This window comes from Pteropus vampyrus, unplaced genomic scaffold (assembly GCF_000151845.1).
Source record: "Pteropus vampyrus isolate Shadow unplaced genomic scaffold, Pvam_2.0 Scaffold357, whole genome shotgun sequence".
Taxonomy (NCBI): domain Eukaryota; kingdom Metazoa; phylum Chordata; class Mammalia; order Chiroptera; family Pteropodidae; genus Pteropus; species Pteropus vampyrus.
In genome coordinates, this window is record NW_011889138.1 from 1241659 (window position 1) to 1254205 (window position 12547).

At 51.6% G+C, this 12547-nt stretch overlaps 1 protein-coding gene across 1 annotated transcript; it reads left to right on the forward strand.

Annotated features, from left to right (window-relative positions):
- The first annotated feature begins 732 nt into the window (after positions 1-732).
- Positions 733-3851, forward strand: ZNF579 (zinc finger protein 579). Its single transcript, XM_011379250.2, has 2 exons — positions 733-843; positions 1753-3851. Exon 2 carries the CDS (start codon positions 1755-1757, stop codon positions 3438-3440), a length of 1686 nt encoding a protein of 561 aa, XP_011377552.1. The 5' UTR covers positions 733-843; positions 1753-1754; the 3' UTR covers positions 3441-3851.
- The last annotated feature ends 8696 nt before the right edge of the window (positions 3852-12547 follow it).

Consider the following 12547-nt stretch of genomic DNA (forward strand, 5'->3'; position numbering starts at 1 on the left):
AAAAGATCCTGTTTCCCACATTCTCCAGGAGGGTGATTGGATCTGTGTCTGTTTGCTTCTTCCCTTACAACCTGACCTACCTGTAAACAGGGTCCAATGACCTCTGTCTTTGCCACTGTGGCTTCAGCACCAAGGACACATCCAGCCCATAGTAGGTGCTCAGTAAATATGGATGGCTTAGGATCCAGCAAAAATATATGCAAAGTTGTCCTACAGTAGATACTTGGTAAACACTGGTTGTTTAGGATTGAATGAATAGATGTAGGGCTTATCACTGGGAAGAAACTAAGGCTCAGAGAAGAGCAGCCAAATGAAGGCTGGAGTCAGATTCTAGCTGAGTGCCAGTACTTTCCCTGAAGCCTATGTCATTGCTTCATTCAGCTCCTCCCCCAGCCACCCCACCCCACCTAACACAGTGCCTGGCACAGACGGGACCTGATAAATGTGCATTTGTTGAAGGAATGAATGAATATGTGTGTGTGTTTCGAAGGGAGGGGAGCTGGACCCAGCCTCATAGGCCCCCAGCCCCCTCCTCCCTTTGGGAGCCCAGAGGACAGGCCCCCAGCCTCCTCCTGTTACAGGACCCAGGAGTTCTAGCAGAACTCCCTCCCCGCCCACTGAGTTCCCTCATCCTCCTGCTTCCGGCTTCCTAGCCAGTCTTTCCTCTCTCAGGCTGGTAGAAAAGGCGGGTTTCCGGAGGGAAGACTTAGGCGGTGACACCGAGCCCAGCCTCCTCCACCACCACCCCCCACCACCACCACGCTCAGGGCCCTCCCTCCCTCCCCGCCACCACCGTCCGTCGGCCGGCTGTGGGGAAGGAAGAAAGGCATAGAGGAGGCCAAGGTAAGAACTGAATGCCCAGCGATCAGGGCCGAGTCCAGACTCCAAGCTCAGGAATGCGCAAGGCCCCCACTGAGGCCCCAATTTTGCAGGTCATGCCTGGGGTCCCAGCAGTCTGGGCCCAGCGAGAAGATCGGCCCCCTGGGGGACCTAGGGACCCCCAGCAGCCTTCCCATGGTGGGGGGCGGGGGTCCAGGGGCTTGTCCCTCAGTCTCCTTCTCTCTGGAGAATTCAGGCAGCCGGGCCCCCAGCCCCCTCCTCTCCCTTGTCTAAGAGCCCAGCCCCCTCCCTCAGCTGTCCCCGCCACACCGCTGGGACCCAAGAATCTGTACCCTCTGCATATACGGGTCTAGAGCCTGCATCCCAGACCTTGGGACGCAATCCCCAGCCCCCACCTCCCTCAGTCTCAGGCGTCCGGGTCCCCCGGCCCCTCCCGGCTCAGACCCAGGAGTCTGGGTCTCTGCTTCCACTCTGGCCTCTCCCAGCCCCAGTATTGGGGCACCCACACCCCATTTCCGGGGCCTCTGAATTCTGACTCCCGCCCCCTCCCCTGCAGCCCCTCCCAGCAGCAGGGCCCTGGAGAAACAGCAGCCACTGACTTGGTCTCCCTCCATCTCCCCTCCTGTCCGCATCTATCTCATTTGGTCTCTCCCGACCGCCAATCTTCTGCTCTGGTTCTCCTGATCTCCTTTTGCACTGTCTCTGCCTAATTCTCTTTGTTTTCTTTTTCATCTCTGTCTCTGTTGGGTGTCCCCGTCTCTCTGTCCTGCTCTCTGTGGCCTCCCATCCTGTCTTTCTGTTTCTCCTGGTCTCTGTCTCTCATGTCCCTCTCTGTCTCTCTCTTCCTTTCTCTGGCTAAACATCTGACCCTCTGCACCTCCATCTCTCTGTCTCTCCCCTTTCTCCTCACAGGCATGGATCCGCAGCCCCCTCCACCCGCCCAGGGCAGCCCACCTCACCGTGGCCGGGGCCGGGGTCGGGGCCGTGGCCGAGGCCGGGGTCGAGGCCGAGGCCGGGGCAGGGGGAACGCTGGAGCCCCTCGGGCACCTCTGCCCTGCCCCACCTGTGGTCGCCTTTTCCGCTTCCCATACTACCTCTCGCGGCATTGGCTGAGCCACTCGGGCCTGCGACCCCATGCCTGCCCACTGTGTCCCAAGGCCTTCCGCCGACCTGCCCACCTCTCCCGCCACCTGCGTGGCCACGGGCCCCAGCCTCCGCTGCGCTGTGCTGCCTGCCCCCGCACCTTCCCGGAGCCCGCCCAGCTGCGGCGCCACCTGGCCCAGGAGCACGCGGGCGGCGAGGTCGAGCTGGCTATTGAGAGGGCAGCCAAGGAGGTAGCCGAGTCCAGCTGGGCTCCCCAGGACGAGGGCACAGAGCAGCCCAGCACGGCCACCACGGGTGCCCCAGAGGAGGCAGCGTGGCCCGAGACGTGGCCCACGGGGGAGCCGGCCACGCTGTCGGCCCCCACGAGCGCCGAGCCCCGGGAGTCGGAGTCAGAGGAGGCCGAGGCCGGGGCAGCAGAGCTGCGGGCCGAGCTGGCTCTGGCGGCGGGGAGGCAGGAAGAGAAGCAGGTCCTGCTCCAGGCCGACTGGACGCTGCTGTGCCTCCGCTGCCGTGAAGCCTTCGCCACCAAGGGCGAGCTCAAGGCGCACCCGTGCCTGCGCCCCGAGGGCGAGCAGGAGGGCGAGGGGGGGCCCCCGCCCCGCCCCAAGCGCCACCAGTGCTCCATTTGCCTCAAGGCCTTCGCCAGGCCCTGGTCCCTGTCCCGCCACCGGCTGGTCCACTCCACCGACCGCCCCTTTGTGTGCCCGGACTGCGGCCTGGCCTTCCGCCTCGCCTCCTACCTCCGCCAGCACCGCCGCGTGCATGGCGCTCTCAGCCTGCTGGCCCCGCTGCCCTCCGCGGGCAAGAAGGACGACAAGGCCTCTGGCGGACGGAACTCAGGGAAGGGGCCCGAGGGGGGCGAAGGGGCTGAGTGCGAGGCTGCCCGGGAAGGGGAAGAAGGCGGGCAGAATGGAGGCGACGCGGCTCCCGCCCGGGCCCCCACCGGGGAGCCCCGTTTCTGGTGCCCAGAGTGTGGCAAAGGTTTCCGGCGCCGGGCGCACCTGCGGCAACATGGGGTGACCCATTCAGGGGCGCGCCCCTTCCAGTGCGTGCGCTGCCAGCGCGAGTTCAAGCGGCTGGCTGACCTGGCCCGTCACGCGCAGGTCCACGCAGGGGGCCCAGCCCCGCACCCGTGCCCGCACTGCCCGCGCCGCTTCTCGCGCGCCTACAGCCTTCTTCGCCACCAACGCTGCCACCGCGCGGAGCTGGAGAGGGCAGCTGCGCTGCAGGCACTCCAGGCCCAGGCCCCGCCATCGCCCCCGCCGCCCCCGCCGCCCCCACCGGCTGGGCAGGAGGACGAAGGGCTGCCTCTGCCCATTGCACACATCAAAGAAGAGCCACCCTCCCCGGGAACCCCACCGCAGTCGTCGCCGGCTCCCCCTGTCTTCCTCAGCGCCTCCTGCTTCGACAGCCAAGACCACTCGGCTTTCGAGATGGAGGAAGACGAGATTGACAGCAAGGCGCACCTGTGTGGATTGGGTGGCCTGGCCTCCTGACCCTCAAACCCACACTTGGCCCCTCCAGTTGCTCCCCCGCCCCCACCCCGGTTTACAATATGGAGATGTTGAAGCAGAGGCCCCTCTTCCCCCCCCCCCCCCCCGCCCCGCCAGCCTGACACTAAGGAGGGGCACCCGGACCACCCCTCCCTCCCCACTGCCCACCCCCAGTCCCCCCACACTGGTTAGCAACTGCTCACCCAGTACTGTCTGAAGGCAGGACCACTTGGAAAAGGAGGCACAGGACATTGGCCAGAAGAATTGAGACTGGGGGGACCCCTGCCGGCTGCCCCCTTGGTACACACTGGACACCACCACCTCTTTGGAACTGCCAGACCCTGGGGGTCCCCAGTGAGCAAAGGTCCATCCTTGCCCCTTTGTCTGTCTGTGAATAAATGTGAGTTCATGAAACGGGAGAGAGTGAGGCTGTCTGTGGAGGTGGGGGCTGTGGGGCAGAGGTCTGGCCAAGGCTGGGTTTATCCAGCAGGCTCTGAGCTTGGGTTCTGAGTGAGAAGGACACAGAGCTTGGCCAAGGGAGATGCTCAGGAGAAAAAAAGGAGTGAGAGAAGAAAGGTCACCATCTGGCCAGCCCATAGAATCCTGTGTGCCTTCATTCAGCAAACACTTCCCAGGCACAGTGGGCTGCTACAGAGAAAGCCACTGCTCCCTGAGAGGAGCTGGAATTCTAAGTCAGCTCTGTCCAGCACAGTTCAGCCACACCTGAACTGTGTTTCCTTTTGAATTGAGAATAAGTAAGTTAGTTTAAAGGAAAGTGGTTTAAATTAAGTCACACTATTTCAAATGCCCAGTAGCCCTCTGTGCCTGGTGGCTACCCTATTGGATGGTGGAGATCTAGAACATTCCATCATCACAGCAAGGTCTACTAGATAATAAACTGATTTGCAATATAGCATCAGGTATTGATAAGGGCTCCTGAGAACGACAGGACACTGATGACACAGCAGGACTGAGAAGGCAGGACCTCCAGTGAGGTGACATTTGATGTGAATGAAGAACCAAGCTAGGGGACAGCTAGGGCAAAGGCCGTGAGGTGGGTGGGCACCGTATATCTGAGAAACAGCAAGAAATTGAGGGCAAGAAGGGTTGTTTTCTACAAGTCCTCTAAGTGTTTTCTTTTTTTTTTTTTCCCATTTGCTCTGCTCCTGGGAGTGGAGGGAAAAGGCTGTGTCCAAGCCAATCTTCCTTAAATCCTTTCTCATTCCTTTTATGAATGTCCTACCTTCCCTCAGAGCCTCATGGCTCTCTCTGCCCTGTGCAAAAAATGACATTGACCACTTAGGTATCTTCACACCTACAAGGCCAAGGAAGAGAGTGGTGAAATCATCCCTGTTTTCCAGGGCAACTAAGTGAGGCTCCAGGACAGAAGGTGTTTTCCCTGGTGTGACAAAAAGATTAGGCCGGGGGTGGGGCTGGGAGGGAAGCCAGGAAGATGATGATCGAGAGTTAGGGAGGGAGGTGACCATCACTCAGAGCCTTGCAGAATCCCCTCTGTCCAAGATTTAATACATCTTGGCTGAACCCTTGAAACAGTGCCTGACACGCAGTAAGCACTCAGTATGTGTTAGCCTGTATGATTACCATTCTGCTCCCTACCACCCACCCAGGCCTGGATGTTGAGAGCAGAGTGATGGTGAGCCCAGCTGCACACCTGCCCTCATGAAGCTTATAGACCAACAGAAGAGATGGATAATAATCAAATATTGGCACAAAGAAATTAGGGTTTCCAAATGGGACCAGGTCTCCAGTGAACTAGATCCTATGGGAAGCTGTGACTTAGCCAAGGGAAATGAGGGACTGGGGTATGCTTTCATTACATCAAAGCTACTTCCCTCTACAGGACCCCTCAGTGGCTCCCTACTGCCGCATCCAAGTGTGAGCCACCATTCAGTGAGCACCTACCATGGCCAGACACCCTTTCAGCACAATCTCATGGACAAAACCCATTCAGGGAGATTAAATACCCCTATTTATAGAAGAGGCAAACTGAGGGGTCAAGCTAAGAAGTTATGTGTCCTACTTCTGCAATCACTACCATGAACCGAGCCTTTTGTAGTAAATGAGTTACTTCGTGACGAGGACAGAGGACAGCATTTGGCACCCGAGAGGAGGTAACTGCTATTGATGCTTTGTTATTGTTATTCTCCCAGGCTGGTGCAGACATGATTTCAGGGAACCCTCACCACCCTGCTGGGAACTAGGAAACACCCTCAGCATTTTCCAGAGGTGAAAACGGCACTCAGAGAGGAAGCTCCTTGTCTAGAATCTCATAGCTCGGAAACGGCGGGATTTGTATCCAGGCTGGAACAGCTGCACACCCTGAACCCTTAACCAGGCCAATATTACCCTCATGATCTGCTCCCAGCCATATCACCCACCTTTCAAGCCTCTTCCCTACACATATGGTGACCTCTAAGCCCCAAGGTATCATCATCCCTGCATTTCACGGGGTTGCCCACCACCATTCTCCAAGTCCCAGGCTTAATCATCCTCAAGGATCTGCTGCCTCCAGAGAGAAATATTCCTAGAACAAAATGCAGAACTTAGGATGAGAAAAGGGCCTTATGGAATCTGGACCTCCCATTTTGCAGATGAGAAAACTGAGGCCCAGATACCTGGAAAGACACAGGAAATGATAAAATAACCAAATGGTGATTATTCTTATGAAGACTTTCTCTGTGCTGACATTTGTTAACAGCAATACAAAACACATTTCTTGAGTATTTATCCTGCATCTCTTCCTAACGGGATTACATGGATTACCTTATTTCATCTTCCCCATTAGATAGAGGCTATTATGGACTCCTTTTTTTTTCTTAAATGACTTTATTGAGGTGTTATTTGCAAACTATAGAATTTGTTCATTTTAAATGTACGATTCAAAGATTTTTGGTAAATTTATAGGATTGCGCAACTATCACCACCACCCAATTTTAGAATATTTCCATCAACCCCAAAAGATCTCTTGTATCCATTAATAGTCTCTTTCCATTCCCAGGCCCAGTCTCAGACAATTACTAATCTACTTTCAGTCTCTACAGGTTCGCCTTTTCTGGACATGTGATAGAAATGAATCAAACTATACGTGGCATTTTGTATCTGGCATCTTTCGCTTTGTATAATGTCTTGAAGGTCTATTCACATTGCATATTGTATAAGTACTTCATTCCTTTTTATGGCTGAGTAGTATTCCATTGTATGGCTGGATCACATTTTTTTTTATCCAATGACTGATATTTGGGTTTTGTCCACTCTTTAGCTGTTATAAGTAGTGCTGCCATGAACATGCATGCACAAGTCTTTCTGTGGACATTTGCTTTCGTTTCTCTTGGGCAGACTACCAGGAGCGGAATTGCTAGGCTGTGTGAGAAGTTTATGATAAACTTTTTAAGGAACTGCCAGACTGCTTCCCAAAGTACCACTTACATTCCCACCAGCAATGGATGAATATTCCTTATCCATCACCACAGAGGCTGTTTCTTTGAGAAGGAAACTCAAGTAGATGATGAGAACTTACCTGCTCAAGATCATGTGGCTAGTAAGTAGCAGATCCACACATGACCCCAGGTGTATGGTTCAAAGCCTGTGCTCTTAACTTACACAAGGATCCATCCTTACCCATTCATTCATTCATTTGTTTATCCTAAAACTCGTTATTAAGGACCTACTATGTGCATAGGACTGTTCTTAGAGGTGGGAGAATCATCAGTCGATGAATAGACAAGTTTACACTCTGGTGGGAGACACGGATTTAAAAAATAGATTCGGGACATTGATTCAACAAATACTGACATTGCCTACTATGTGCTGGGTACTGTCCTAGGTGCTGATCACTTGTGAGTTAATGAAACAGATGCAGATCCCTCCTCACGTGGGGCTTCCTTTCTGGTGGAAGGAGGTGGACATGGAAACAGGAAGCAAGTAAATGATAACACAGCTTAGGAGGGATATGTGCTATGAAGAGGACATAGGGCGGGGAAGGAGTGCAGGAGCGCCTCAGAGGTTGCTGGAGACATGTCCCAGGAGAGGGCACAGTGGATGCAGATGTTCTGAGGTGGGAGTGTGACTGTTTTGGAAGCAGAGAGGCCAAAGTGACTGGAGGGGGCAAGAGAGGAGAAGGTAATGGGAGAGATCAGGGAGAAAGGGAGTCCAATCGGGTAGGGGCCTCACAAGCACTTGGTTTCTACTCCAAGGGAGATGCGGGGAAGCTTGGGAGAGACTCATGCCAAGGCTGGCAGGATTTAAATTCTCTGTTTTCTTTTCACGTTTTATTATGAAAATTTACAAACATATAGAAAATGGAAAGAATTGTAGAGCGAATACCTATATACTCACCTCCAGACTCTACAATTAGCGTTTTGCTCTATTTGCTTCACAATGAACCTGTCCATCTATCCATCCTTTCATCTATCCACCTATCCATCATCTATCGCAAGTGTTACTATTTAGAGCAGTCTGAGGTTCACAGCAGAACTGAGTAGAAATTATGCACAGTTCCCATACATCTGTCTTTTAAAAATTTGTTTCAAAGCAATTTGCAAACATCAGAGCATGTCACCCCTAAACACTATAGCATGCGTTTCACAACAGACTATCAAATATTTATTTAAGCTCCCATCCCTGGCAAAATTTAAATACAGTAAAGTGCATAAAATTTTACCTGTTACTGTTTGACACATTTTGAGAAACACACACGCTTGAGTAGCACAAACCCCTCTCCTGATTTAACAGGTTCCCTCTGGCTCCTGTTTGACGTATAGACTGGTGGGGGAGTGGGGGCAAAAGCCCTCTTAAGCCTACCTGGTTTTTTACTTTAAATAACCATTTTCTTTTAGAATCATTTTGGATTTATGGAGAAGTTGCAATGATGGTGCAGACCTCCCGTGAACCCCTTGCCCAGGCCCTCCTAACTTTATCATCTCCCACAAACACAGCCCATCTGGCAAAACCAAGACATCAACCCGGATACATTAGTACCCACCATATCTTCACTCGGATATCACTCATTTTCCCCTAGCGTCCATCTCCTGCTCCAAGATGCCAGCCAGGATAAGGCACAGCTGGATGAAAAGCCTCCTGAATGTCTGCTCTCTGATTGTTCCTCAGACTTGCCTTGGTTTTTGGTGACTATGGCCATTTTGAGGAGTCCTGGAGAGAATGACCACACCAGCAAAGCACACTGCTCACCACCTGCTCTCAGGTGTGAACTTTACCCATGTGACTGGTCACTGATGATGATAACCTTGATCACCTGGCGCCCGGTAACGGTGACGTGTGGTCTGCATATTTCTCCACTGTGAAGAAGCCCCTGCCCCTTCCAAACTCTCATAAACAAGTCCCTAAGCATGGCCCAAGCTGAGGGGAGGGAGATCCACTGAAGACATTTTTTGGAATTCTTCTGTCTCTTTTCCATCTGTCTGCTTATTTATTTGTATCCATATGGATTCACAAATATTTATTTTATACTTTGGGTTATAGTCCAGTATAATGTTATTTCATATAAATACATATTATAGTCCAATGTGATATTATTTCATATAAATAGATATTATAGTCCAATATGATGTTATTAATTTCACATAAATATATATTATGGTCCAATACTATGTTATTTATTTCATATAAATATGTTATAATCCAAAATGACATTGTTTATTTCATATTAATATATATTATAGTTTAATACATTATTTATTTCATATAAATATATATTACAGTCCAATATAGTGTATTCATTTGGTTGTAGCCTGCCTATTTTAACACCAGTGCCACCAAAGGACACACAATAAAGCAGTGCTGAAGGAGAAGCAAGGGCTTCTGGCTGTCATGTGCTGGGCAATGGGACCTCAGCCAGATGAACCAGGAGGGCTTTCGGAAGGAGTAGTTTCAGACCTGGTTCAGATGAGCTAGTGAGCTGGGCACATGTGTTGAAATCTGGGACAGGCTCCCTTTCTGGTGTGGCTGCGAGGCTCCAGGGGATGGCCACTTGCACTTGGACATCTCGCCATGCAGAGCCACATCCTCCTTCCCAGGTCCCAAGCCCATGGTGCTGTCCACCCCCGCTCCTGGTCTTCTGGGTAGGCACTTTGGAATTCAGCCTTAGAGGCAAGCCCTGGGGCCTCCTTATCTTGCCACACCCAGCACTGTGCCCAGCATGGACTTGAGCTCCATAAATATTTGCTGTCACTCAGCCAGCTGCCCGAGCCCCAGCTATCCTCCGGTCCCACCTCCTGGCCTTGGCCCAAGCTGTACCCTCCTCCTGGTCTGCTATTTTATCTCTAGAAGGGGTGGGGTGGGCACTGATTGGGCTAGATGTGGAACCAGAAGGAGGGAAGTCACCCAGCCAGGGTCACCAGGACAGAGATGGCCGAGAGAGAGGACAGGAGCTGGGCTGCCTCCAGACTTCCTAACTAAAGCTGCCGTTTCTCACTGTGCCCATTCTCTGGTACCAAGCCAGTCACACGCATTAGCTGGTCGCATCCACATGGCAAACAGCCATGATTTCTCATCTCTCAGCCTTGGACAAATTTCACCTGGAATAACCCTGCACTCTTCCCTTCAAGCCTTCCTTAAATACCCCCCAGGAGGCCCTCCTCAGCCCCTCCTGCTACATCTTCTGTCTATCAATCCCCTGTCATAGACAGAATTCTAAGATGACCCCCAAGGTCCCTGCTCCCTGGTGCATATATCTTCAGTCAGATGGTGACCTAGGTACCGTTGTCAAGGGTTATTGCGGATGGAATCGAGAATTCAAATTAGATGATTTTAGCAGATGGAGATGATCTTTGGTGGGCCTGGCCTAATCAGGTGATCCCTTCAAAGGGATGGGGTTCTTTCTGGAGGAAGAGCTTGGAAATGTGAGAAGGATTCAGCAGGAGGGAGAGCCTCTATTGCTGGCTTTGAGGGTGGGAAGGGCTCATGGCAAGGAATGCAGGCAGCCTCTGAAAACTGAGCGGACCTGGGCTGACAGCCAGCAAGGACCTCACAGTTTACACCGAGCGCAGACCCCAGTAGTGCCTGCCTGCCAGCCCCACAGAAACCGTGAGCTAATAAGGGGGTGCTGTATTCAGCTGGTGGTTGCCAGGGTCTGGGTGAACAGAGGGATGAATAGGCAGAACCCAGAAGATTTTTATGGCAGTGAAAGTACTGAGTATGTTACTATAATAACGGATACATGTCATCATACATTTGTGCAAATCTATAGAATGTGCAACACCAAGAGTGGACTGTAATGTAAACCATGGACTCTGGGTGATTACAATGTGTCAATGGAGGTTCATTAGCTGTAACAAACCTACCCTCCGGTGCGGGTGGCTGTTGGGGAGTTAGGGGGTTGAATAGGAAATCTCTGTCCATACCTCAATTTTGTTCTGGACCTAAAACTGCTCTAGAAAAATAAAATTTATCAATTAAAAAAAAGTAATTAAAAACACAAATCAAGAAAATAATGCTGATGGTCATTCTGTGACTGTTACTGAAAATAATTCTGTTATGTTGGGGGTGGGTTGTGTTAAAATGATCTGGGTATCCAATCCATCATGCTCACCATGGCCTCTCACGACCGCGCACTCCACCTGAACTGAGATTTTTTTTAGAGTTTTATCGAGATGTAATTCCCATTACCACACAATTTGCCAATTTAAAGAGTACAACTCAGTGGCTTCTGGTGTAACCATCACCACGATCAATTTTAGAATATTTCCATCACCCCAAAAAGAAACCCCACATCCCTCAGGCATCACCCTGCAAAGCCCCATTCCCTCCAACCCTAGGCAACCCTTCATCTGCTTCCTGTGTCTGAGGTTTGCCTGCGTCCTTGTCCATGGCCCCTTCTAGACAGACTCACCTGGGGCAGGGACAAAATGTCTTCACCCCAGCTCAGGAATTGTGTGTCAAACTTGAATGGAAACAAGAGCAGTCAGCAACCCAGACACACGTCTGTCCTAGGTCCTGGCCTGCAAACATCCACGCACAGCAGGGAGGCCCTGGGGATATGAAGTCCAACCTTTAGGGTTTGAGTCACAACTCTGCCCGTGACCCGATTCAGGACACTGGGCAACAGATTCAATCCCTGTGAGTGTTCTTTTCTCACCTATAAAATGGAGCTAAGAATAGGGCATACCTCTCCTGGCTGCTGTGAGGATTAGCACAGGGCTAGGGATACAGAGTTCAGTAAATACTCGCTATAATTACCATTAATCACGCGGGGTTTAGAAACCATTACGAGCGCGCTTTATTCAGCCATCCATCCATCTCCTCATCGCGTACACATTTCTTGAGGACAAGGAGTGAGAATCCAGTGTGCCCCAGCTGTGAGTCCTTTGGTGTGACGGGGATGCGGTGAGCTGGGCGGGGTGGCAGGTGCAGCTGCAGAAAGGCTCAGAGGCCAGGAAGGGCGGTGTGGACTCTTTCCCAGGGCAATAGGGTCCATGGGAAGTTACTGAGAAGGCAAGGGACAAACACCATGTCTAAGTGTTAGAACAATGCCCTTAGGGGTGGTGGGCGGGGTACTCTTAGGGAGAGAGACCGGATGCCAGGAGGAGGCTTGATGATGAAGGTGGGACCAGGATCACGGCCTGCAGCCCAGAGGACATGGAGGATTCCGTGACCCTTAGGCCACAGTCCCCAGACCTCTAAATTCCAGCAAGGTGTAAAATCCTGGGTGCTGTCAGCCAAATTGTGTGTTTCCATGCTAACAGCATGCAGGGCACTACCTGCTCTAATGGTGGTGACAAAATAGAGTCCAGAGGTGACTCTGAAAAGTAAAAAGGTAACAAGGTGAAAATAATTTTGATAATATGTTTTATTTCACTCAATACAGTGTATTATTGTTATTGGTGTCACTGAGTACACTTGATTTTCCTTCACCAGGTAAGTTCTGGTTTACGAAGTCATAGGGAACACTAAATTATTGATACTGAACCATTGTCCTTGGAAGAAATACAGGGTTATGTTTCTGTGAGCCTTTGATCACAATATTTTCACTAACTGATGAATACATAACCTCGTTTTAGAAGTGTTTCTGTTTAAAGACACCTTTTTTTGTAGTGTTGATTCGCTAACACTGGACTCATAACTGGAGGAAGCTT